Here is a 26,213-nt window from a genome sequence, read left to right on the forward strand (position 1 = left end):
TCTCTGTGTCTCTCTGTCTCTCTTTGTCTCTCTCTCTCTGTCTCTTTCTCTCTGTTTCTGTGTCTCTCTCTGTCTCTTCCCCCCCCCTCTGTCACACACACACACACACACACACACACACACACACACATACACACACACAAGATGCTAGGCAATACAGCTCAGTGGGCCTGTTTGGCAGTTTGGCTTTTTGTTTTTCTTCTTTCCTTTTCTCACTATCTTATTACTTTTCTATTTTGTTGAACCCTGAGACCTGCTTCCTTTCATACCACATACCAGGTTTCTCTTGAAGCTGGCAGAATGAAAAAGCCATCTTAGTTTGACCTGTTCTGTAAACTCAATCATTAGGTATGTGGGCACGGCTATTGCATTTCCAGTCTTTATAGAAAGAGCTGGGCTTGTTTGTGGGCTTGGCATCAGAACAGAGACAGACAGACAGACACCCAGAAGACCTAACGTAGGTGTCACTTGAAGGATAGACTGGAACCTTCAGATTCAGGATGTGCCCCTTGCTTCATTTTCCTCCACCGTTGTCTTAGCATACCCACTCGCAGTGAGTAATGGAGCTGCAGCAGCCGCTCTAACCAATCTTCCCATTTAAAACAACTGACAGGTTCGTGTGTTTGCACTGTATCCTGATCCTGTCTGCCCTATCCCCACCCTCCCACTCCCTCCACACACCCCTGACACAACCCTTCTACCTCCATGTCCTCTCCTTTCGTTTTGTTTTCTTTAGTAATCCATGGAGTCTAATTAGGTCTGCTGGCTGGAACGTTGCCTTGCTTGCCTCTGTGTAAGTCTTGTCCAGGTAACCATAGCTACAGTGGATCCTGAGTGGGATGGCCATCTCATGTCCAAGAGACAGTATGCCACGGCTCTCTTCCCCATCCTCTGCCTCTAACATTCACTCATCCTGGTCCCTTCCCTCATGTTCCCTGAGGCTTGTGAGGGAGGGGTGTGTACAGATGGCCACATAGGGCTGGGCACTCCAGAGACACTCTGAGCACTTCCACCGGTCAAGAGTCTCCATGCGCTATGCACCGCAGGAGGAAGCTTCTCTGACCAAGGATGAGAGTCATACAAATGGAACTCCACAGAAGGCAGTCTGACATGTCCATTTAGCAGGACAGTAGTTTCCTCTCTACCTGGGACCTCCCTGGCCATTAACCACCTTGTAACCTATAAATCCTTTTAAATTGAATCCCCCGAAGTACAGCCTTCTCTGTGGGAACTATGGCTGCTCTCTGCTGCCTGTCATCTGCCTAACACCACACCGGCGACAGCAGTGTAACAACAACAGTCAGGGGCTCCCTTCTTTAGGGATGGGCTTGTGAGATGGCCGGAGCATTCCTGGAGTTGTTAGGGTCAATCAAGCCCTGGTAAGCCAGGCTTAGTCACCGTCCCCAGTATGCCAATGAGAGACAAGCAGTAGAGAAAGCCGAGAAATCTTAGTCAAAGTGACCATCTTGGAGAGAGGAACCAATAAAGAGGGCCAGTGATGCCACTCTGAGTCCATCTTCAGGGTCCTGCCATAAGGTTTAGATGGAAATGGAAGGCAAGAGCTGTTCATGGCTAAGCAGTCCTGGTCAACATATGGCTCTGCCCACCATCATTTCCTCAACTCTGGTCTCTCCCGCCAGGTGGGTTGACAGGAGTGTGTGAAATCTCTTTACAGGAGTCAGATCCCTCCCCGCCCCGTGGCTTGCACCATGCTTCGGGCCGACCTTTCCTTGGGCTGCATTCTCTCTGTAGTCAGTGGAGAGAGGGGCACACATACATTTGCCTTTGTAGTATCTTCCGCCCCATCCAGGGCAGTTACAAGCAGAGTGAAGCATTATTTATGCTGGATGCTGGAGATGCCCAGCCACATTTTACCTGCTGGCCATGGCCATCGGGAGCTACACTGGGAGAGCGTTGTGTCTCCCGGCTTCAGAGATCCACACTTGGTGCCCCCTCGGTCCTTCATTTTGAAGTAATACAGACTCAGCTCAGTAGCCAACAGCCGCTGGTCTCTGTGCTGAAACTCACTCGTGTTGGGCATACATCCCTAATTAGCTGATTTCACTTGATGGTCTCCATTGCTTAATTTCCACTACTCCCTAATTTTGATGCCTGCCATCCAAACAGGAAAAATCACACCAGGCTCCCATGAGGTCAGAGATAATGAAAGCCAGGTGTCACTCGCTCTGCCGTGAGAGTATGTGAGTGATTCAGCTCGTCGGGCAGCCTCGTACTTCATCACCAGGCAGGCCACTTTGTCCATCAGTTTCTTTGAGCTGTGTGGCTAGTCCCATTCTAGAGACAAGGCCGTACAGAGGAATTGCTGCAGCTGCCCTTGTTTCAGGCAGATTAATTTAGTTCAGCTGTCCACAGGCTTTATGGCTAGTGGCTCTTATAAAACTCGGAACAAGTTTCTTTGCCCTCATCTGCAATATATTGATGGATGATGTTCATGTATTTGACACCTATGTTATCTTTTTTCTCCTCATATCATTGTTCCAAGGCCTAGCATGCAACATATTTTTCCAGATCTCCTGACGCATTGGCACTACGGTTTTTCTGTGTATGTGTGTGAGAGTCAGAGGCACATGCAGAGGCAGAGGCCAGCCTTTGTGTAGTTCTTCAGATACTGTCTACTTTGTCATCATTTGCTTGCTTGACTTTTGTTTCCCCATTCATATATATGGCCACATGTGTATGGGCACACATGTATGCATTTGTATGTGGAGGACCAAAGTTCAAGCCAGGTATCTTCTTTGGTCTTTCTGTGTTATTGAGGTGGATCTCTCACTGAATCCTGAAGTAGCTGATTCTAGCTGGTCTGCCTAGCTAACTTGCCCTGGGGAGCTCCTGAGTCTACCTTCTAGGTATTGAGATTATAAGTGACTACCATGCCTTCCTGGCTTCTATAGGGGTGGAGGGCTAAACTAGTCATGTAAGCCTTTTACTCACTGAGCTATCTTCTGAGCCCTCTACATATACCCCTTCTTTCTTGAAACAGACTCCCTCACTGGCCTGGAGCTTTCCAAGTACTCTAAGCTGGCCGGCCCATGAGGCCCAGGCATCTGCCTGTCTCTCTACCTCCTAGCCTTGGGATTACACATGCACACCACCATACCCAGCCTAGGGATAGAAATAAGATCCTCATGCTTGACTGGCAAGCGTTCACCAACTTTGCTATCTCCCCAGCCTTTGGCTGATATGATTTTTTTTTTTCTGAACCATCTCTGTAGCTACTGCAGGTATATTTTTTACTGCAGGTATGACATAATCAAATTGCCTGGTGATTTATTGCTAGATCTTAAGATGTTTACAAAATACTACTCCAAATGTCAGTCTAGACAGGTGTGTGTGTGCATGCATGTGTGTCTGTGTGTGTGACCTTCCTAATGGGACAAAAGAAGCAATTTCATGCCTTACCCATCAATCTGTTTCTTCTGTCTCATGAACAATGGACATAAAGGTTCCTGCCTTTCGGTTTTCCCTTGGCAATATGTAAAACCAATATTGGTTGAACATGCTATTAACCTTGAGTTTAAATTCAGCGTACTTAATCCCTTGATTACTGCCAAGATTAATGCCCAACAGGAAAGGTTGGAAGCTTAAATGCTTGTGAATGCAAGCATGAAATGAAATCCTAATAACCCGCACAATGATCGGGATTTATAGCCTGTGTGGGCTGTGAAAGATAACTTGGAAATGGTGTTACAGAGACTAATCTGTCAGAGTGGGCAGTCTTCGAGAATTGACTGTTCAGGCTGCAGGAGAAAAACCAAACAACAGCAAGACTGACACGTGGGAACAGGTCAAGGCAGCTTTAAACGTCCCTCCAGGCTGCTGCCCGAGTGGACCAAAATGTGCCTTGAACGTGTTTAGCTGCATGAAGTCGGAAATTGTCTTTCCATAAGATAAGATTTCCTGGCAGTCAAGGCAGTTGGCTGAGATTTATGGTTGAGATCTTTCCATTTTCTGCACCCAGACTTCATCTCTATCTTTTCGTCTCCGTACGTTCATTGTTCTTGCTGCCTGAGTGTTAAGATGCCCTTTGCAAAAGGATTTTTCAAACCGTCCCGACTTGGGAGAGCTGTGTGTAGCTGGCTGATGTCTCTGCCCCTTTCCTACCATTCTCCTCCACAATTAGTCTTAATGGCATTTCTTTCTTAATGACATTTATAGTGAACATCCTTTCTTGGTCTCTACCACGCAAAACTCAGAGGGAAAGAGCAAGAGCTGCCAAACCCCAGACTACTGTGTCTGTCCTTCTTAGAACATGTGTTTGGCAGGGCTCCAGTACTTAACTGGTCTATGTTTCATCTCTCTCTCTCTCTCTCTCTCTCTCTCTCTCTCTCTCTCTCTCTCTCTCTCGTGTGTGTGTATGTGTGTGTGTGAATGTGGACATTAGTGTGCTGCAGAGCATGGGTGACAGAGGAGAACTTCAGGTGTCAGTGCTCACCTTCCAATTTGGATGTAGAGTCTCTGTTGCTTTTCTGCCGTGTACAGTTCACTGGCCCGCGGACTCTGAGACTACTCTGGTCACTGCATCCCCTTGCTGTAGAAGTCTAGGATTGCACACATGAGACCTTCACACTTGTTCATTACCCACTGAGCCGCCATCTTCCAGCTGAACTCTACTTACTTTTCAGTGTTGTCTGATAGTTTGTGTTGTGTGATCCAAATCTGTGTCACATTTTTTAGAATGGTCTCATATAGCCAGGCTAGCCTCAGCTTCAACTTCTGCATGAGGCTGAGGATGACATGGAACGTCCCATGTGCTGGGATTACAGATGTGCACTCTTATATCTGGCTTTGGTGGTTCTGGGATGGAACCCAGGACTTCATGAATCCTAGGCAGACACCCTGCTAACTGATTAGCCCCTGCTCCTCCCGCCATTTCTGTGTCCCAGTGATGAGTTGCCATGCTAATACTGAGCCACCAGCCAGGCTATTCCCGCCTGGTTTGGGTGCCAGTGAGTTTAACAAGACTTCTCACGTGGAGACCTGAGGGACAGAAGGAAAAGCAAAACCAGATACTTCTTTAACTTTGCTTACTCTGACTTTTGATGATTCTCTCTCTGTGGCACTGTGTCCTGGCCCTCTGTTGACTGTCCCACGGAGTCTGATCAGAGTGAGGCTGAAGATCTTTTGTGCATCGTGGATGGATGGCATTTCATCCTTTTTCCAGGAGGCTCATACTACTAGGTTGTGTGTTCCTGACCCTCTCCTTCATGTCCCCTCCCTCCCTCCCTCTTTCCCTCCCCCCCCTTCCCACTTTCCTTTCCACCTTAATCTGGAACCTCAGGCAAGCTAGACCAGTATCCTGATGCCTAGCTATGCTTCTTCATCCATAAGGTCGCAAACCCAGGACAAATGGCTGAGATGCCTGCTGACATATTAAAGTGAACTCTGGCCTCCAGGTTATCCCAGCATCCCTCAGTCCATACTAATTCAGGGCCCTTCTGGCTGGTGTACCCCAGCCCCTGGCTTGTCCTTTCCCCAGCTGCTCTTCCGTATCTAACCCAGCCAGCCACTTTGGCTTCACCAGTCTTTCCCCTTTTTGCCTTTGGTCTCTTGGTCTCTAGGCTCCTGGCTCTCTCGTCTCCTCTCTCCCTCCTCCACACGTGGCCCGGCTCAGTCTGTTGGTCCTGTCCACTCTGGACACTCCAAGATTTCTATGCTTCTGGCTATGCTCTCCCAAATATCTGTAATGCACCCTCTTTTCCACCATAATTAGGATCAGTAATGCCCTTTCTATTTCTCTTTTTCATTTATAGGCATGTCCAAGGGGTAAATTACTTTCATTTTATCCAGTCACCCAAAGAGTTCCTATGGAAAATCTGGAAATATTTTATGATATTTATCACTTATTTACTTACTATTATATATGGGAGCATGGGTATAGCACTGACATAACGTAAAGGTCAAGGAACAGTCTCAGGCAGGGGACACTGCTCTCCTTCAATCTTCTGGGACCCGGGGATTGACTTTTAGCCCCAAGCCTCCTTTTCTACTGAACCAGTGAGGACACTGGCCGCAGAAAACCTTTTCTTTCCCAGGTGCCTTCCTCAGTTATCTTACACGTTTTTAATATTTAAAAAAGGAATGGTTTTGGTTTTGGTTTTTGTTTGTTTTGGTTTTGGCTTGCTTACATTCTATTTTTTTTCTTTCTTTTTTCTTGTTATCATTAAGAAGTCTTTGGTTGAAATACATGTGGTATGTTTGATCCACACTCATTATTTTCTGACTGATCATCATTTTATCACTATTACAGTAACCAGGACTTTTTTTTTAAAGGAGTGTCTGATGCATACGTTTATTGAATGAATGACTCTGTTCATAGTGTGTTTTAAGTACTAGGGTGTACATACCCTTTTATTGACATTGGTATTATTCACACTGATAATTTCTCCCAGCTATAGCCTTATCTTGACAAACCTCCTAAGACTTTGAGATTGAGACACAAAGCAGGGGAATTTTGAGCTTATTCACAGAGTGGTTCTGTCCAGTATTATTTCGTTCATGCGGGAGAATGAAGAATCAGATTAAAATGGAAGAGCCAATTACAGAACTATTCCCTTGATCCTGGAAGACGAGAACCAGGCTGTCACGAGCTAGACAACAAAGAACCATGGTGTGTGCTTGGTCTCCAGAACGAGGCGGCCTCCCACCTCTGGCTATTCACATGGATTCAGGCTGGGTGAAGCCAGTTTTGAGTGCACGGAACACCTAAGGAGAAGTTTGGGAGGAAGCGTGTCAGCAGGTCTGTGTTATTTCTGTGATCCTCTGCAGAGGAATTCATTTGCCTTCTCTCCTGTGTGATGAAAAGTGACTTTCCTCAAGCTGTGTCAATATGGGTTGTAAAGCGTCTGTGTCATAAGCCCACTAGAAGCCACTCCTTCTGAGGCAGAGGGAAGACTTGTCACAGCTTCTCTGTGTCACAGCCTGAGTGGGGCTCTCAAGCATCACGCCAGCCCCTGGCTTTCTCCTACACGTGGCCATCAGAGTCACGTTCTGTGTTTGTAGTGCTCCTGCCTGCCCCAGGAGAGGCCTTGATAGGCGCTCTAGACCCCGTCCTCACCGCCCCATCTGCATCTTGCTTCCAGGGTTTTCAGTTCCCCGTAATCAACAGAGGCCTGATTTTATTCTGTGGAAATTTCTAGAAGCAAATAATTCCCTGAGTGACTTTTATTCTACTATATCATTATAAGGTCTCCCCCTTATTAATTACTGTTCATCCCTTACTGTGTGTCAGTGTCTCTGCTCTGCTGGGACAAAATACCCCGCCAGAGCAACCTAAAGAGAGAGCTGGGCTCACAGTCCCAGCGGATAGCCACCGTGGCGTGAACGGCTTGGTGGCAGGGGTTAAATGGTGTAATTATATTTTAATTTCAAAAAATAAAAAGTTATTAAGTTTTAAAACTTAAAGTCTTATCAGAAGAAAGCACACAGTAACTACAGGTCCAGGTCTTCCCTGTGGAGTGCCTGGGAATCTGAATGCTCGGGTATGGAGGGGTGAGGCAGGTGGATATGCATGAACACATGTATATCTTCAGTAGAATATGCAGATTAACAAAAGGGAGAAAACTGAGACACTCCAAGTCCCCAACCCAGAGACAGAGTCTCTCTTTCCTTGGGCGTTTAGTTTTAGGGGCAGAAATTTTGTTTGTTTATTGTTTAGATTTAGATTTGTTGTTGTTTGGTTTTTCTTTGTTTTTTTGGAGGCAAGGTTATGCAGCTTGGACTATCCTGGAACTCACTATGTTGACCAGGCTAGCCCAGAACTCATAGAGATCAACCTGCCTGTGCCTTCAGAGCACTGGGATCAACTATGTCTGCTACTATGCCTGGTGGTTGGTTTTGATTGTGTGTATTACCTGGAAAGGGTAGATGAGATCCTGGTGTCAGCCATACACTAGGATAAAACAGCTTCGTCTCCCTTAGCAAGAGAAGAGACCAAAAGTGAGGCTCTGTTCATAGAAACAAGCATTGGCCCAGAAAGACCAGGCCCTTAAGGACTGCAGGTTGCACCTTCCCAGGCTTTCCTGTTAGTGTTGACTGCAGGCTCCAGCTTCCTCCTTTCACCTCCCTCCAGCCCTCTGGGTATCTGTCAGCAGCTTCCTTTTCCTTGAGTGCAATGACTCTTCGATACTGTGGATCTNGGGGGGGGACGGGGGGGGGACAGCCTGACCCAGTTAGAACTTTTAGGAACTCATACTGTTTTGATTCACCAGCCTCCTGAAAAAGCCAAAAAACCTATTCAGTTCAAAGAAGTCTAAATCACCAGGAGGTATGTCAAAATTGTCTTATTTTATGTCTCATCTCTAAAGAAAGCGATGTATAGAGGCCTCTCCGCTGAATATCCATTAGTGTTTCGGAGTTCTGGGCCAGCAAGGCTTCTCTGTCTTGCTCTGCCGCCTCTTCATCGTGCAGCCTGTGGCTAGCGCACTGAAAAGATTAGTTTGTGTCTAAAGAGTTTGCCTTCAGATTGAATGTGATCTGAATGGTGCTACTGCTTTATCGATTCCTGGATGTGTTACCATGAATTCAGGAGATTTTCGATCTTACATGTGTGCACCTGTTTGTGAGTATGTACCTGTCTGAGTTGTGTGCGAGGGGCCAGGAGGTGGCATGTTGGATGTCTTCCTGCCACTCTCCTCCACCTTAGTTTTTGGGACCCGGTTTCTTGCTGATTCAGCTAGACTGGCCAAGATGCTTCCTGTCTGTACCTTCTCAGCGCTTACATCACAGGCACATACTGACTAACACACGGGGATGCTTAACATGAGCTCCAGGGGTCAAACTCAGGACCTCACCCATGGTAGCAAAACTTCTTAGCCACTGAGCTGTCTCCCAAATCCCAAGTCTTGATTGTGGTAAACCCCAGGCTGCCTTTGATGAGTTGCTGCTTCTGAGAGGGTTGTGTGAGGGATTAGAGAGGTAAGGGAGGATGAGCCTGAGCTGCAGTAGCCTCTGCACTGAGGGCCACATGCAGTGAAAAGCCACAGCTGGAGATGTGTGGCCAAGGCAGCCATGATGGCGATGTCTGGAGGCAGCCCTAGGAACCAGGGACTCTGGGAGCCAGACTGAGAGGAGCTCTTCGGATCAGTTCCAGTCAGCGCAATTCCTATGAGTCAGGGAGTGGGCTCCTCCTGGGGTCAGCTTTATTGATAGGCTGTTACACTGGTGGGCCAAGCTCATTAAGTGACACTGGACGCATCAGATAGAAAATGTGGTTATGTATCGGGAGGTAGAGCTGTCAGCTACAAGCAGCTCCCGCATGTTCATTGTGGTGCTTTTATTTAGGAAAATGTTGCCCTGTGGAGGACAGTTTGCTCATTACTTGAGTTATTGCTAGCTCTGGCCTTCCTCCCATCCTGGTAATCCTCTGAGGTTCCAGAGAGAGAAAAAAAAATTTTCCCCCTCTTATTCCCACAGGATAATTGGTTTACATGTAATTTAATTACTTCATCAACTAGTTATCCCAACCTTGTGATGGAAAACAACCTCAGCTGCTCTCCCTTTGTGGGTTAAGGTCTTTATCTATTTTTCCACCAGTCCAATCTCATGCGGAGCTGAAACTGCTGCCTAAAAGCTCAATTGGACCACTCTATTTTCCATATTTGCAGAGATGTCCTTGGAGGCAGCAAAGGGGTAGGTAGTGATTTAGAGAAAGAAGAACTAAGGAAAACGGTCAACTCACAGAAGGAATTACAGCCTTGAGAGTTCTCAAGTGAAGTCTTATTCTAAATCACCTTGGACCGACTGTTTTCATCAGGGTGAGACCTGAGGGCGGAGGGGTGTGAGGGAGGACATTACCCAGATCTGGGCACACCACGGTGCCGTTGGTTCGCTTTATCCCTGGTCTTGCTTCATCTTTTCCTATTATATTCTTCATGGGGAGATTTCTTTTTTTTTTTTTTTTTTTTTTTTTTTTATCCTGACAGGTTCCTCTATAGGCTTCACTTATTCAGGGACTGTGGAGATGTCCCGCCAGTCAGGCATCTGCTGCTCACACAGGAGGATCTGAGCTAGGCTCTTGAGCGCCTACATAAGCAGCTGACTCTGGGGCCTGCACCTGCAGCGCTAGAGCAGGGCAGGCAGAACAGGTGGCTCCCTAGAGCTTGCCACCCGCCCGGCTGAATGAATGAGCTTCAGGTTCACTTACAGACAGTGTCTCTGAAAGAAAAAGGGGGTGGGGGTGGGGAGAGAGGGGGGGGGAGAGGGAGGGAGGAGGAAAGAAAGAATGAAGAGTAGTGGAGGAAAACATCCAACATCAACTTCTATCATCCACATGCATACACTTGTGCATACATCTACATATACAGACACACAGACAGGGAATCATGCATATATCACATAACAAAGACAATTCAAGTGGGTGAGAATAAAGGTAATTTTTAAAAATGAACTTAGTTGTGTATTTATTGGTAAGGGTTCTTGACATCATACTGTGTGTGTGTGTGTGTGTGTGTGTGTGTGTGTGTGTGTGTACATACATACACACCTACATGCATAGTTGAAGGTCTAGCAGTCAAGCCCAGGACCCATCTGAAGCTTCCGTATTATAAATATGCTTCCTAGGGATATTTTATTGAGTCCATTTACTGAAACTGAGCTGGTGCCAAGTAGTCAGTCTGGCCCAAGAGCAGGAAGCACAGATGTGTGTGGCGTCCCTGGGCCTGGCTGAGGCGCCGGGCTTAGTCGGGCTCCTCTTCTGCTCCCTTTTACTGAGTGGTGGAGCTGTGTCTGATGCCTTCCATGGTCACACTGGTGAAGGTCCAGGGTGATTTAGACAGTGGGCCTCAGGCAGGTTAGTATTCTCTCTTTTTATGAGTGAAGGCGTTGCACTTTCCCCATGGGGAGAGTTTCTGAATGAGTGCGGTCACTCACAAAAGTCACCCAAGTCTAATTTTACTCCACAAGAAGAAGGGGAAATCTTGCACTTTCCCTACCACCCCTTAAGCCTTGCTGCCCTGAGCTCAGCTGCTTTCTGACCATTTTCCACAGCAGATGGCTTTATGCAAATATGGCCAGTTATTTTTGGTCACAGTAAATACCACCTTGCACTATGAGTAACTTCTAGATTACTGAAACAGATGTGTTTCTTTGAAAACCTACCCAGACCTGGAAGACAGATTTTTTTGCCTCTGATTGATCTGCCAACCCAAAAGGCTACTGTCTCCTGAGTCAGTGACTCCTAAAGGATGCTCCTCTGTAAAAATCTTACCTGCCTCCCTAACTGAAGAGCAGTGATTTCTGGTGCCAGTTCCTGAGCCGTCCCTAGTGATGCTGTATGAATTAATAAAGGGATGACCATGCCATCACTGAAATTTTGTAGCTATTTTAGATAAACAAGCCAAATGTCAGAGTCACCCAATGGATTTCTTGTTTTTCCTTTCCTAGAATTTTTTATTTTAATTATGCATGTGAGATCAAGCTCTCTTGGAAGCCAGAAGAAGCTGTCAGATCCCCAAGAGCAGGGGTTCCAGATAGCTGTGAGCTGCCCCATGTGGGTGATGGGAGAACTGAACTGTGTTCTTTGCAAGTGCAGAAGTCTTTCTTAACCTCTGAGCCATGCCTTGAGCCCCTTCCTAGAATCTCCCCAGCCCCTTCCTAACAATTATTGATTTTACTATTCTCTGGTAGCTTTTCTTGAAGAAATATCTACAAGCCCAGTCCTTCTCCTCCTTCCTTTCTTCCTTCCCCCAACAGTTGTCAGGTGTATTCAGCCTGTGCCTGTAAGCCACAGATGCTCAAGAGAACTGTGAATGCAAGCTCACATAAAATTATAGACTCACTTAAAGCATTATGGAGTGTGTGTGTGTGCGCACGTGCACGTGTCGCGCGCGCCTGCATACACCACAAAAAAGCGTACTTTGTAGTTGCCTTAATGTTAGAAGGTTGGACACAGCTTGTGTGCAGACAGATCCTTCTGTGGAAGAACTCTCATAAGATCACTGAATAGATATATAATCCATTCCTGTTTTGCTGTTGTTGGAGACAGGGTCTCTTGTAGTTCAAGCTGGCCTAGAACTCATTCTATAACTGAGAACATCTGATCCACCTGCTGTCACAACCTGGGTACTGGCATGACCTGTGTGAGCCACCAGTCCTGCATGAGCCACCATCTTATTTTCTTGAGGCGGTGTCACGCAAATACCCAGAGAACAAACCCAGACTAATTAGGATTAAACTATGGTCTGCATTCCTGATCCTCAAAGCAGAGAATAATTTTTTGGCCTGAATGCCATCTGTTCCCTTTAGACACTCCTGAGCTGATCACAAATCATCTGTGCCCACTTGCTGAAGGGTACACGGCGACTCCTTCCCACTGCCATGCCCCTGCAAAGTGTTCACATCGTTTAACCTCTTGACAGAGGACACTCCTTCCTTCTTACGGAAGAGCAGGGATTAGTTGAGGAAGAAGTCACTCCCTGTAATGTCAGACAGGTTCCTAAGACCTCGGCTGAAGGTTTCTACACCTTAGAGAGCACCTACATCCGGCAGGAGTTCTGTTACTGTCTGGATAATAAGATCCCCTATAAACGCCATGTTCCTTGTGAGTTGGAAGTGGTTCTTAGCCCACTATTCGTGTGTGTCCACTGAAAGATGAACCAGTATACTTAGTGTTTCTGATTTATCTTTTTCAGGTTGAAAATTGGTGTCCTCGTTTACCTTGGAGAGCAAAAAATCCCTATGAAGAAGCTGACCATAACTCATTGGTAAATGACTTTGGAACAGTCTTCTTCCACTTGCGTGTTTAGGTCGGATGCTAAGTGATACACGCAGCACCTTGTGGAAGTGCCAGCTGAAATCTCAACCTGGCCAAATCGTACACCGGTTAACGGAGATTGATTTATCGAGCAGTTCTCTGAAGGTCCCTAATGAGTGGGGCCACAGGGAGGAATGGGCTTCGGTGCCAGATGTGGAGGCCTTGGGTGATCTAATGAGGGGGCTGCCTGTAAATAATGACCAGGCCTGTCACCAGGCTCTAGCGCCTGCAAAGGAAGATTAATGAGGAAGGATGGTCTCAGCTGCAGAGGTCAAGAGAGATTCCATAGAGAAGATGATGAGCTGAATTTAAAAGGACAAGCTGTGCTCTCTGTGCCATTGGGAGAGAGGCATGTCTCCACGGGGAGTCGGTCTTTCATATCCTACTGCAAGGTTGGGTGGGCAAGGTCAGAGGTTTGAAGATACAATTAGGAAAATAGGAAGGGACTCCAGAGACCTTTCAATGCTATCTTGAAAGCTTGGGCATTTTCTTTAGACCATAGATCAGCAAATCCTTCATTCTTTTTTAATGTTTTGATTTGCATGCATATGTGCTTTTCTGCATGGGTTTATGTACGCCCACAGAGGCACAAAGAGAGTATCAAATCACAGATGCACATAGGTGCTGGGAGCTGAACCCCACCCTTCTGCAAGGGCAGTCAGCACCCTTAACTACCGAGTCACCTCTCTAACCTAAAGCAGGCACTTCCTGTAAAGGGGCAAATAGAGGTGGAGAGCTTACCTAGCATGTCAGAAGCCGTGCGTTCAGGCTGCAACATGGTGGACGCTGGACATAGTGGGTCGTGCCTCTAATCCCAGCGCTTGGGAGGTGGAGGCAGGAGAATTAGAAGTCATGGTCATCCTTGGCTACATAAGAGAGTTCAAGGCCATCTTGGGCTACCGGTGACCCCATCTTGTGCAAAAATAATAGGACTAGTGAGATGGCTCAGCAAGTAAAGGCACCGACTGCCAAGCCTACAGACAGACAGACAGACCCAAGTTTGGTTCCTGAGGAACCCACATGGTCCACAAAGAGAGGCAATGCAGATTGTCTTTTGTCTCTTGACTTGCGCGCGCGCGCGCGCACGCACACACACACACACACACACACACACACACTCTAAATAAGTAAAAATATGATAAACAAGATAGTGTTCTTCTCTTTGCCAGACATTTCTTTTCACTGCAGTTATTCAGTTCTGCAGTCCTAACACAGAGAGCAGCATGGGTAATAGGTAATGAAGGGTATGGCTGTGCTCCACTAAAACTTGATGTACACAAACAGGCAGCCAGGAGGATGGGGCCATGGCCAGGGTCTGTGGGCTCAAGTGTGGACTTTGTGAGATTGCTGATGCAAGAAGGGAGACAAATGCTAAGAATGAGCCATGGTGACCGCATAGAGATGAATTTGATATGCTTCAGGTGTCCTATGAAATAAAAACCAATATTGTTATGTTTCTCTCATGTTCAGATCAGGAGCTGCATCTAGCCACCATATCCAGAATACCAGGAAAACCAGTCTTCCTGCACCTTACATTATTCTGGTCTGAATTTTAAAATGTACTCAGCTATGGTAGAAACAAAGACCATCCCTAGCTTTTAAAAATCCTTAGAAAAATCATAAAGTTTGTTGATTTGGGTGAGGACAAAATAAGAAAATGATCATTCGTTTCTCATCTTACTCTGAAGCGAAGGAGGCCCTCTGGTGCCCCTCAGAGTGTCGGCTTGCCGGTTGGAGCCGGGGATACTTTTTTCTTGGTGGTCAGCTGCTTAGCAGACAACTCGAAGACACAAATACATTTAGACACTGGGGGTTTGAAGGTGCATCGTGTATGCTAATTGTGAGAACTGCACATCAGCAGTCTGGCTTCCCTGTGACCACGCTTCCTTTCTCAGTCCCTGATCTCTTAATGATGCCCCCTGTAACACCACATCAGCAGTCAGGGGTCGTCGTTTCAACTTGCAGCTCTAGCAGCTCCTGCTTATTAAAGTATTTTTAATTATAGTCATTTTATGTGTGTGTGCATGTGTATATGGCATGTGCTTGCCAGGATGATCATATGGAGACCAGAGGACAACTTAGAAGAGTGGATTCTCTTCCTTCCACCGTGCCGGTCCTAGGGATTGAACTCAGATCATCGGCAGGCTCTGTAACAAGAGCCTGTCCCTGCTTAGCCATCTTGCCAGCACCCACCCTCGGTAGTCTTACTGTACAGAGTCAAGATGGGTTTTTGAAGTCCCGTATTTAATTGACTCTCAGGTTTAAAATATCCTATCATGAAAACCATTTTGCTTCCTAGCTTTTTAATCTTCTGCTCACTTCGTTATATTTCTTTTTTCTTCCCTGCTAGGCGGAAATCCGTACGGATTTTAACATTCTCTACGGCATGATGAAGAAGCACGAGGAGTTCCGTTGGATGAGACTTCGGATCCGGCGAATGGCTGACGCGTGGATCCAAGCTATCAAGTCTCTAGCGGAGAAACAAAACCTTGAGAAGAGGAAACGGAAGAAAGTGAGTTTGTTCATTCTGTTCCTTCACGTGCCTGCTTTCTGTTAAAAATTGATTTTGCTTGGAAACATCAGGAAAGGAGATGCCAAGTGTCAAGTGACATCCCATCGAGGTGGATGAGCTCAGCCTCCTTGCCCTGCCCTGAGCTTCTCTTTTCCCATACTCATGTCTTCCTCTGTCCCCTGTGAATGTGTACACAGGAATACACTTCTGCATACACGGCTCTCTGTAAGCCGCCAACACACACACACACACACACACACACACACACACACACACACAGGGGATGGGGGAATCTTATCCACTATGACTTATTCCTAAGATTTGAAATGCTTCTTATTTCAGAAACCAAATATGGGGGAGGGGACAATTATAAACCATGTGCATTAAAACAGTGGTCAACAACCTGGAGTGGTGGCACACACCATTAATTGCAGCACTTGAAAGGCAGAGGCAGGCATGAGTTGGAGGTCAGCCTGATCTACCGAGTGAATTCCAGGACATCTAAGGCTCTGTTACACAGAGAAACCCTATCTCAAAAACAAAAACAAAAAAACAAACAGTGACCACTATGTTAAGCTATACATATTTTTCCACAGTAAGAAAAGAATTATATGGTCAAAGAAGGGAGGGAGAGGAAGAGAGTGAGTGGGTGTGGCCAGCATAGGCACCAGGCTTCAGGACTTAATACCTGTCAACTTGACACTGGGACTATTTACATAGGATGAAATTTTTAACTTAAAAAAAGCCACACCTCACTTTTTTTCTGATTGTTTGCTTTACCCTATTTTGAGTTGTTCTTTATGCTTTGTTTTATTATTTTTTAGATTCTTGTTTGAGAGAGAGAGAGAGAGAGAGAGAGAGAGAGAGAGAGAGAGAGAGAGAGAAGATGTAGACTTGGATGAGTACGGAAGTGGGGAGGAGCTAAGAGAAGTTGCAGGTGGAAAAACCATAATCAGAATGTATTGTATGAAAAAAGTCTATTTTCATTTTTAAAAGAGAAAAAGAATAAAAGTCTAAAATCATAAGAAAAATGAACTACCTGAGCTGATCAGGCAAACATCAGTTCTGATGCGAGTTCACGAGGGAGGGCTGCTCTGTCTGCAGAACATAGTAAATGAACAAAGAGCACTGTGAAAACATGTGACACACTTGTCACGATAACCTTATTCTAGAATCATTGTGAACAGTAGAGTATAGAAAGTGACTTACTGTGCTCCTGTCTTTATAAAGTGGAATTTTCATTGTAAAAGAAAGTAAATAACCAGCAAAAGATGGACGATAATATCTGAAGGTAATTAAATATATGTTTATATATATATTTATACATACACACACACACACACACACACACACACACAAACAAACATTTGAATTGGCACTTCCAGTAAGAATCCATAGTTTACTCTGTCTTTGAGGGAAAATGAAGTTGCTAGCTAGGGCCATCGGAAAAGGCTCCAAATAGCAATTACATAGAGTCCCCAGAGAACTGGCCTTTGATCTGTAATGCTGTGTGCACTAGGTGGGATAAGTGATTCTTGGGGAAATGGCTCATTAAGATCTGAGACAGAAATTGCACTTGATGAGCTTAGGACGTCCTCTTCTATCCAAGAGCAGAAAAGCTACCAGAGGCTCCTAGGATTCTGGCCAGAGAATGGAGGTACCCACTGAGCAGGTTCCCTACTGCCAAACTGGGTTGGTTGAATAGTCAGAGACCAAGGTTCATTGAAACATGAAATATGCTTATCTTCATGGTATTATATCTTGAAAGCAAACAAACCTCACGGATCATAATTAGACTGTGCTTCAGCAACAGAATTGAGCAGAGAGCTCAACTGATAGAACTTGCCACACAGCCATGTCCTGAGTTCGCTGCCCAGATCACATAAAAAAGCCAGCTATAGTAGTCCTGGCTTGTAAGCCCACCGAGGAGACCCCGGGGATGCAGTAGCCCGCCTGTCCAGCCGATTCCATCTCCTCTGCACTGGAGTTGCGAGCCTGTACCCCTGCACCCAGCATTTGCATCTGAGCTCTGGGGATTCGAACTCAGGACCTCACGTTTGTTGATCAGATTCTTTCCTGACTGACCCAGCCATATATTCCGTTTTTAAAAACCATGTCAATCTGTCTATAACTCACACTCATGACTCTACCAAGGGCAATTAATACTTTTATTATTTATCTAAAACAGTGGGAAATTATCTCCTTCCTTGTTTTATACCTTCTTTAAAAATGGCATACCCCATCCTGAGTCTCCTTTGGATTTGGCTGACTGTGTTGTGGTATGCATAGGATGTTAGCATGGCCGACTCCTTTGTGGTGTGCACAGGACCTTAGCATGGCTGACTCCTTTGTGGTGTGCACAGGACCTGAGCATGGCTGACTCCTTTGTCGTGTGCACAGGACCTGAGCATGGCTGACTGCGTTGTGGTGTACACAGGACCTTAGCATGGCTGACTCCTTTGTGGTATGCACAGGACCTTAGCATNGGTATGCACAGGACCTTAGCATGGCTGACTCCTTTGTGGTGTGCACAGGACCTGAGCATGGCTGACTGCGTTGTGGTGTACACAGGACCTTAGCACGGGCCTTTCTGAGCATTTTGAGCTTGGCTCCAGAAGTCAGTGTCTCCTCTTTGTTTCACAGATCCTTGTTCACCTGGGGCTCCTGACCAAGGAATCGGGCTTCAAGATTGCGGAGACAGCGTTCAGCGGTGGGCCTCTTGGGGAACTAGTTCAGTGGAGTGACTTAATCACATCGCTGTACCTGTTGGGCCATGACATCCGGATCTCAGCCTCCCTGGCTGAGCTCAAGGAGTAAGGAAATTACTTCTTCAATCTGAAAATCAGAATACAAAAAGGAAATAGGAAACTTGTAAAGCCCCTCTGTTAGTGTGCAATTTCTTGTGGAGGAAAAGGAGAGTGATAATTCGCTAAACAGGCGATAAGAAGATTATTTTCAGGAGCTAAATACAAACACTATGAAAAGGATAATATGTTTTCATTGGCGCTGCAGGCTCCCAGGGCCTCATAAATGAACACCAAGACAACACGAGCTAAAGCGCTTATTCTTTGCTATTCCAGGTGTTCCCAACATCTGCAGCACAAACTCTATTGACTCTCCTAATTCTCTGCCTCTTGCCAGACTTCATACTACTGCTTGCTCAACACCAAGCTTTCTAAAGCTTAAAGCAGGACCAGTTCCTGTTTGTAATTTAATATGTGTAAAATAGATTTCCCGAAAGCCCGCATTTAATCCTTTCACAATTAGCTAACTTCTAGCTCAGTCTGTTCTCTTCCCTGAGTCTTCTGTCCCACTGAGATTTGCATTCAGCTCTCGCCCCCTCTCAGTCCCTTTCCAGTTAATACAGCTGGCCAAACAGATGAACTGGAGTCCCCACAGTCCCCAAAAAAACTGCCTGCGGAGACTTCTAACCCAGCACACAAGTGGTCCTGTTGCTGTGCCAACCCTTGGGAGAACAGTCTGGAAATAGTAGCGATGGTTAAAAAAGCAGCTACGTTCAACCCTGTTCCTAGTGTACTGTTGATACACCAAGGTCGCTGGCAGTAATGTCTGAAGATAACCTTAGCAGTCTTTCCATTGCTTTCCCGATGCTGGGCACCATGATAAAGGTTTGCTTACAGCAGAAATACCAAGAATTATGCTGGCAGTAGTGTTGATAGGGACTTTTTTATTTTTACACCGAAACTAGGTCTGTGTAGCCTAGGGTGGCCTCAAACTCAGTATATGTAGTTGAGGATGACCTTGACTTTCTGATTCCTGCCTCCACCTCCTCAGTGCTGGGTGGGATTACAGGTGTGTACCACTGTGCCCAGCTTATATGGCAGTGGGTGAGGAACCCTGGGCTCTGTGCATGCCAGGCAGGCTCTGTGCCAGCTCAGCCCCACCCCAGCACTGACGACAGCTATTAAAACTATACTGAGCCACTTACTGGATGTTCTCTACTGAATACTTTGTGGCTTTATTTTTTTTGTCTTGTGTATTGTTGCGTGTGCACACATGTGGGCAGGTGTGTACGATGGTGTGTGGAGGTCAGAGGGACAGCTTTCAGGAGTCAGTTCTCTCCTTCCATTGTGGCTTCCAATGATTGAAGCAGGTGCTTTTATTCAAGGAAGCATCTTGGCAGCCCGTATGTTGTATTGCATTTAAACGTTAGTACCTGGAAGTAGGTCTCCTTACCATCTGTGTATTAGAGCTGAGGAAACTGTGCTCAGACTGAACATGCTCTCTGGGGTTTCTGGGTAGCATGCCGGGGCCTGGCTTTGAGCCTGGCATCTAACGTCTGTGCTGCCGTTGTGCACACAGCCTTTCCTTTCTCCTTCAAAGTTAGATGAACTTGAGGTCCTCTGCATCCCAACCAGTTCTCCTCTTCCTTTGCCAGGCTGTCTCCTGTTGCCTTCCCGCTTGCTTTAAAATATGCAGAACATGAAACCTAGAAACCTAGAAAGCCATGCACTTTGCAGCCACTCTGTCTGGCTTCAGCAGGCTGGGCTTCAAAACGGGGTCTGCAGAGATGGCCAGTCAGCTGCCAGACTTTCGATAATCACAACTGATGCATTAAGCAATAAGTGTTCTAATTGCAATTCTATTAATGCTGATGGGAAGTGTGAATACTAGACTGAAATCTCACCTCTGTGTGCCGAGTGCTTACACACAGCACTAGCATACTCTGGCTTTGTTGGATATGCAAAGGTGAAAGTACTTATCGCCCAGCCTTCCACGGGACGTTTTTCAGCTTTGGGAGAAATCGGTTCAGTGGAGCTTGAGATTTTTAGAAGCCCAGAGAAGGGGCAGAAGGGGCCTGGAGCAGTGAGTGTGAAGACTGTGGAGATGGTCTGTGACCACTGTCACCTGCAAGTGGGGTTTTGTGAATTGGTCAGTATCACTGTGTGATATGATGAGCAAGGGCAAGAGGAAAAGGGGGTGCCCGGATTCTGGGTACATGGCAGTTACACTCCAGACTTATTCTGACCAATCAAGTTCACATTCCAATCACATGCAATGCCATTCTGTTAGCACATGGGCAGTTAGAGATATCAGGGTAGAAAATTGGGTCAGTGACTGAATGACAAGATAACAAGAACATCTAAGCCACAGGGCCAGTTCTGTAAGGAGTCACTCGAAACAGCAAGGTTGTAGGGGGAGGGGGGAGGGTAACTACAGCTGAGGGCTGGATTCACCTTCCCAGAATTGAAGGTGTTTAGGGATTACCAACAAAAGTGAGGGGATGTCATAGGTGTTTGTGTTCATTGTGTGACTTTTTCTGGGAACATGGGAACATCTGTTCACACCAGAAAGAACACCAAGAAAGATGAAAGAAGTGACTCCATCCAAGTCCCATCGCGGTCAACCAGTGAATTCATTGGGGTCACTTTCCAGGATTGTACGTGAGGGGTTCTTAGAAGGAGCATGGTGATTCAAGGGCAGGTGCATCACTAAAAGGCGCACCCCAGCATGACTGGCAGCTCCTCAAGCTGCCTGGATGACTTGCAGGCAATCTACTGGCCAGAGGATCCTCTCTCCTAATCCATTGTTACTGCTTGTATAACCTTGGGGAGGGTCCTCAAGAATCTCATGTTTCAGGAGCTTCTTGGGACTTGTGAGTCTCATGTACTTCCTGAACCTTGTAGGTTTTTATTTCCTGAATCTTAAAGAGCCCTTCTTTAGATCAGACTATGTGAATTTGGAGGAAATATCACCACAGCACTCTTCAGTCCTCCCTCCCTACCTTGAAGGCTAATGAGAGCAAGACTCAGTGAGATGACTCAGGTCAGCTATCTCATGTCTTCTCCACAGAGGAGATGGACGACACTGCTCCTGAAGTACACAGGCTGTGTTTATATACCAGCTTCCGGGCATCTAATTTTGAGGGGTCCGAGTAGGAGCTATGAAGAGTTAAGACAGGTTTCAATCATCACCCCATTATCCCTAATAGGGACTGGAGTTGGGATTTGAACCCATCACATGTGCCAGGTTTAGTATTATAAAGTTATTGATGCTTTTTTTCTTTTCTTCCCCATTTGCCTCATTCCAGGATTATGAAGAAGGTTGTTGGAAACCGGTCTGGCTGTCCAACTGTAGGAGACAGAATTGTTGAGCTGATTTATATCGATATTGTGGGACTTGCTCAATTTAAGAAAACACTAGGGCCATCCTGGGTTCATTACCAGTAAGTACTACATGCTAAGACCTTTCTTCCCCTAACAAGCATTGTGCTGGTAGGTTGTTTCTGTTTCTGTGCTTGTTTGTTTTTTTTTTTTTAAGGATAATTTAGTATTACCTTATAAACTGTATGGAGTATACCTCTCATTCCTAATGAAATTCAGGTTATTCCCCCTGACTGTATGCTTCCTGGGGTTGTTTATTATTTATATTGATATTCTGAGAATAATGTGTCCAGCCAGGCATAATGGCACACATCTTTAATTCCAGAATTCAGGAGGCAGAGTCAGGCAGATCTTTGTGAGTCCAAGGACAGCTTGGTCTATACAGTGAGTTCTAGGACAGCCAGAGCTACATAGTGAAACCCTGTCTCAAAACAAAGGCAAACAAACAACAACAACAACAAAAACTCTCATATACCTATGAGGATCTCATGCATTTACTCAAGTGATTTTTCGTGTGGGTGTGTGTATGTGTTTGTATGAGTGTATGTACAGGCATGCCACAGCATATATGTGGAAGTCAGAGGACAGCCTTTGGAGGTTGGATCTCACCTTCCACCTTGATGAGGCAGGGTCTCTCACTGTTTCTGCAGCTACATGGCTTTCTTCAGGTTAACTGTCCTGTGAGCGACAACAGCTGATTATTTTCAGTGCTAAGGATAGGGTAGATTCCAGCACTTAATGCATGCTTGGACACTCTTATCTAATAAGCTACATTCCAATCCCCTTTCCATTTGTTTGTTTGTTTGTTTGTTTTTTGGTTTTTCGAGGCAGGGTTTCTCTGTACAGCCCTGGCTGTCCTGGAACTCACTTTGTAGACCAGACTGGCCTCGAACTCAGAAATCCGCCTGCCTCTGCCTCCCGAGTGCTGGGATTTCCATTTGTTTTTTTAATGGGTAGAAACATTTTTATGTGCTCTCCTGTCTTAATTTTCTGTCAATTTGACCAAATATCTGAGCAGGATACCTTATAGAACGAAAGTTTTATTTTGGCTCATGGTTTCAAAGGTTCCAGTCTATCGTGGTAGGGAGGGCATTCCAGGGCAGCTCAAGAGGCAGAGAGAAAAAATGCCTTGACTACAGGATGTCTCTTTCCTCTGTATTCTTTCTGGACCCCCTCCCTCAGCCCACAAGATGGTGCCACCCACATTCAGGGAAGACCTTCCCTTTGATTAATTCTATATGAAGATACATTCATACACACTTCTAGAAGTATGCTTGTCCAATCTCCTTGGCATTTCTCCAAGTTTAATCAGGTTGTCAATCAAGATGAACCATCACACACACTAACTAATCCAATCCATGAATAGCCTAAAGTAGATCTTTATCTTTCCTGTTAGTTATCTTTAGTGTTTTGTTTTGTTTTTTAATCTTTAAACCTCCAAGATTATTTCAGACTGGAAGTCCTTTACAAAGCAGACAAAAATGAGAAGTAAAAATACAAAGAATTTCAAAAATTCAAAGTCTAGTCTATAAAATCCCCTTTCAAACTTGCCCCCAGCAGCCAAGAATTTCTCACTGGGCAATGAAATATTTATAGCAAAAGAATCAATGGGACCGGAACTGAATGAAGGGTCTAAGTGCACCGTTTTGACTATGTTAACTATGTTGAATGACTGAGCGACTGTTAACTATTGAATGACTGTTGACTGTAGTGGCTGACTGTTGACTATGTTTAATGATTGTATAGACTGTTGAATGGCTGCTGACTTTGATTGTGTAGACTATACTGACTGTGTTGAATGACTTTAGTGGCTGTTGACTGTATTAACTGTTGAATGACTGTTGAGTGACTTTAGTGGCTGTTGACTGTGTTAACTGTTGAATGACTGTTGAGTGACTTTAGTGGCTGTTGACTGTGTTAACTGTTGAATGACTGTTGAATGACTTTAGTGGCTGTTGACTGTGTTAACTGTTGAATGACTGTTGAGTGACTTGACAGTGGCTGGCTGTTGACTATGCTGACTGGTGAATGATTATGTTGACTGTTGAATGACTGTAACTTTTTTTATTGTGTTGACTGTGCTGGCTGTGCGAAATGATTGTTGAATAACTGTTGACTGTACAGACTGCTGACTATGCCAACTCTGTTGACTGTGTTGATTACGCTGGTTGTACTGAGTGACTGTTGACTATACTGGCTGCTTGATTTTGCTGATTGTTTCAAATGACTGTTATAAGTGTTGACTGTGCTGTCTATGATGATTGTACTAACTGTTGAGTATGTTGTTTTTAAAGTCTCTGCATTCTTCTCCTTTCCTTGGAATATTACCATTCCTTTGATTTTTTTTTTTTTTTAGAAAACTTTTGATTAGATAATGCTTTGTCCTTTTTATTTGCTTTTTTGTGCATTTGTATATGTATGTGCATGTTCATGTACACATGTGTGTAGGTATGTATGCGTATGGAGGACAGAGAACAACCTTGGGTTTTCTTCAGAAACACTCTCTACTTAATTTTGAGACAGTCTTTCAGTGACCCCATAGGGTAGGCTGGCTGACCAGTGAGCCCCGGAGATCTACCAGCCTCTACTTCCCAGCACTGGGTTTCCAAGTGTGCACCAAGCACCGTAAACACAGTACCCTCTCCTCAGCTGTAGCTCTACACTCTCTTTGATATCATATTTTTCCTAATTTTGTTTTTCTTTTCACAGATCACACGCCATCATGTTCTTTTCTTTTAGTTATATAGAAATAACCATCTTTCTTCTTGGTTAACAAGCCATATTGTAAACATAATTTTTTTTCCTAAGGTGATAGCCTACAGAAAAGAAAGTGAAGGTCGTTCTTTTCTGTCGTTTTATGAACTGTAGACACTGGAAAACATGCAAAGGAAATTGGGCAATCCAGCCCCTCGAAAGACTCTCATGTCCCTGATATTGAGAAGGGCTATTTTGATGGGAAAATACTCTCTGGGTGATGATGTGGGTCAATTAAGAAAGGCCATGTTATTATTAAAATGGTCACTGTTGATTGGTATTTGATGCTTGCTGTGTGAAAATGCTCCATCTCTCAGGGCTTATGGATATGCATAATGGTTTTCCTTCTTTCTTCAGTAATGGTTTGAATTAGCCGGAAACAGCAGGAGGTCTCTTGGCGATTTAGCCCTCAGCCTTTGTTTTGTAGCAAAGCTACAGTTTTATCAAATGACAAGCAGGCTTCCTAGAAAATTTCCTGCCTACTTCTTTCCTTTTAAATATGAAAAGTGGCATCTAGGGATAGAGTTCCATTTGTATATCACACTGGCCTATTGTGCATGAAGCCTTGGGTTCAATCTCAGCACCTAATAAACCAGACAGAGCCTGCCTGTAATCCTGGCACTCAGGAGGTTCAGAAGCTCAAGGTGATCCTGGCACACTTGTGGTATATGAGGGCAGCCTAGGTTCCATGAGACCCTATCTCAAAAACATTAAAGGATGGAGGGGAGCCAATGAGATGCCTCAGTTGGCAAAGTGCTTGCTGTACAACATGAGGACCTGAGTTTGGATTGCTGCATCCAAAAGGCCCAGTAGGATGGTGCACATTTGCAATCCCAGCATGGAGAAATGGAGACTGGAGGTTCCTGGAGCTCTCAGGCCAAGTTCTCTAGTCAACTCAGTGAGTTCTAAATTCACTGAGAAATTCAGTCTCAGAAAATAAGACAGCAAACTATTAAGAAACTTCTGGCTTTCGGGCATACATACATGCACACACACACTTCACATAAGTACATATACACACACATGCACACATGTGATACATATGCTCACATGTAAAGACATGCACACAAAAGAGGCTGTCAGACTGTGGTCATCTTGCTTGATGGCAGGTAATGAGGCCTGCCTTACATATTGTGGTGTCGTCAAACCTCTCAATGGGCAGTAAGTCCTTTAGTCTGTTTGTGTGACCTTGGAAAAACACTTGTGAATCTAGGACATTCGATTAAACTTATTAAATGCTGACAGGCTGCTAGTACTCTAGTGTGCACTACAGAACACCACCCCTTCTATTCCACAGGAGTCCTTTGCCGAGTGTTGAGGATGTGCAAGAATGTGAGATGCCACAGCATGCCAGCTTTTACACCAAATTCTCAGCTAGAAAGTAGGCCTTGTGCTTCTGAGTATCTCTCACTGAACCCTTGAACCACAACAGTGTTACAGGAGTCATTTGGCATTGTTGCCAAGGTCCCTCTTAGAGACAGGCCAGCTGCCTTGGGCACTGGGGCAAAAACATGTTAAATCCTTACAAGGTTCCTGATGTTTCAGACACACAGAGGGCATCCAAGCAATGGCATAAAGATTAACACAGCACAGGTATAAATGTAGTTCCAGCGTGTAGCCAAGGAGGACCTTGAACTAGAAGCCCTCCTGTCTCTACATCCCAGTTTGTGGCTTTTAAAGACTGACACCAGAATTTGACCTCTGGTTTCTACATGCTTACATGCACATATGCATGCAAGACCTGTGAACACATAGGAACACACAAACACATGAACATACATATCCCCAAAAGAGAGATCTATCATCATGCTGAGAGTGGATCCAAAAAAGCCACAAAAGAACCCAGTCAAGGACACTGTCCCAGTACAGTTCACCCTGAGGCCAGGCCCTTCTGTCCTCCTTGTCTTTTCCTTGTGTAGACAATTGGTGGCAAGGTGAGCGCAAAGAGACTTAAGTTGACAGTTGTATTCCCTGGAGGATGTAATCTGGAATTTGGACTTCGCTGGTTTTATTTTATTTTGTTTTCAGAATCTTACCTCAAAATGAAAATTTA

At 45.3% G+C, this 26,213-nt stretch overlaps 1 protein-coding gene and 1 non-coding gene across 7 annotated transcripts in view; both read left to right on the forward strand.

Annotated features, from left to right (window-relative positions):
* Positions 1 to 26,213, forward strand: part of Mgat5 (alpha-1,6-mannosylglycoprotein 6-beta-N-acetylglucosaminyltransferase) — a 277,034-nt gene that overhangs the window by 162,022 nt on the left and 88,799 nt on the right. For all 6 annotated transcript variants that reach the window (XM_021197508.2, XM_029538621.1, XM_029538622.1 and 3 more), the window contains 4 exons: positions 12,648 to 12,719; positions 15,120 to 15,281; positions 17,925 to 18,094; positions 21,334 to 21,468. In XM_021197508.2, the coding sequence (XP_021053167.1) occupies positions 12,648 to 12,719; positions 15,120 to 15,281; positions 17,925 to 18,094; positions 21,334 to 21,468 (539 nt within the window). The remainder of the gene's footprint in view (positions 1 to 12,647; positions 12,720 to 15,119; positions 15,282 to 17,924; positions 18,095 to 21,333; positions 21,469 to 26,213) is intronic.
* Positions 4,899 to 5,007, forward strand: LOC115064114. The gene has a single exon (XR_003843972.1). It is a non-coding gene; the product is annotated as a small nucleolar RNA U6-53/MBII-28 (small nucleolar RNA).

This window comes from Mus pahari, chromosome 5 (genome assembly GCF_900095145.1).
Source record: "Mus pahari chromosome 5, PAHARI_EIJ_v1.1, whole genome shotgun sequence".
NCBI lineage: Eukaryota > Metazoa > Chordata > Mammalia > Rodentia > Muridae > Mus > Mus pahari.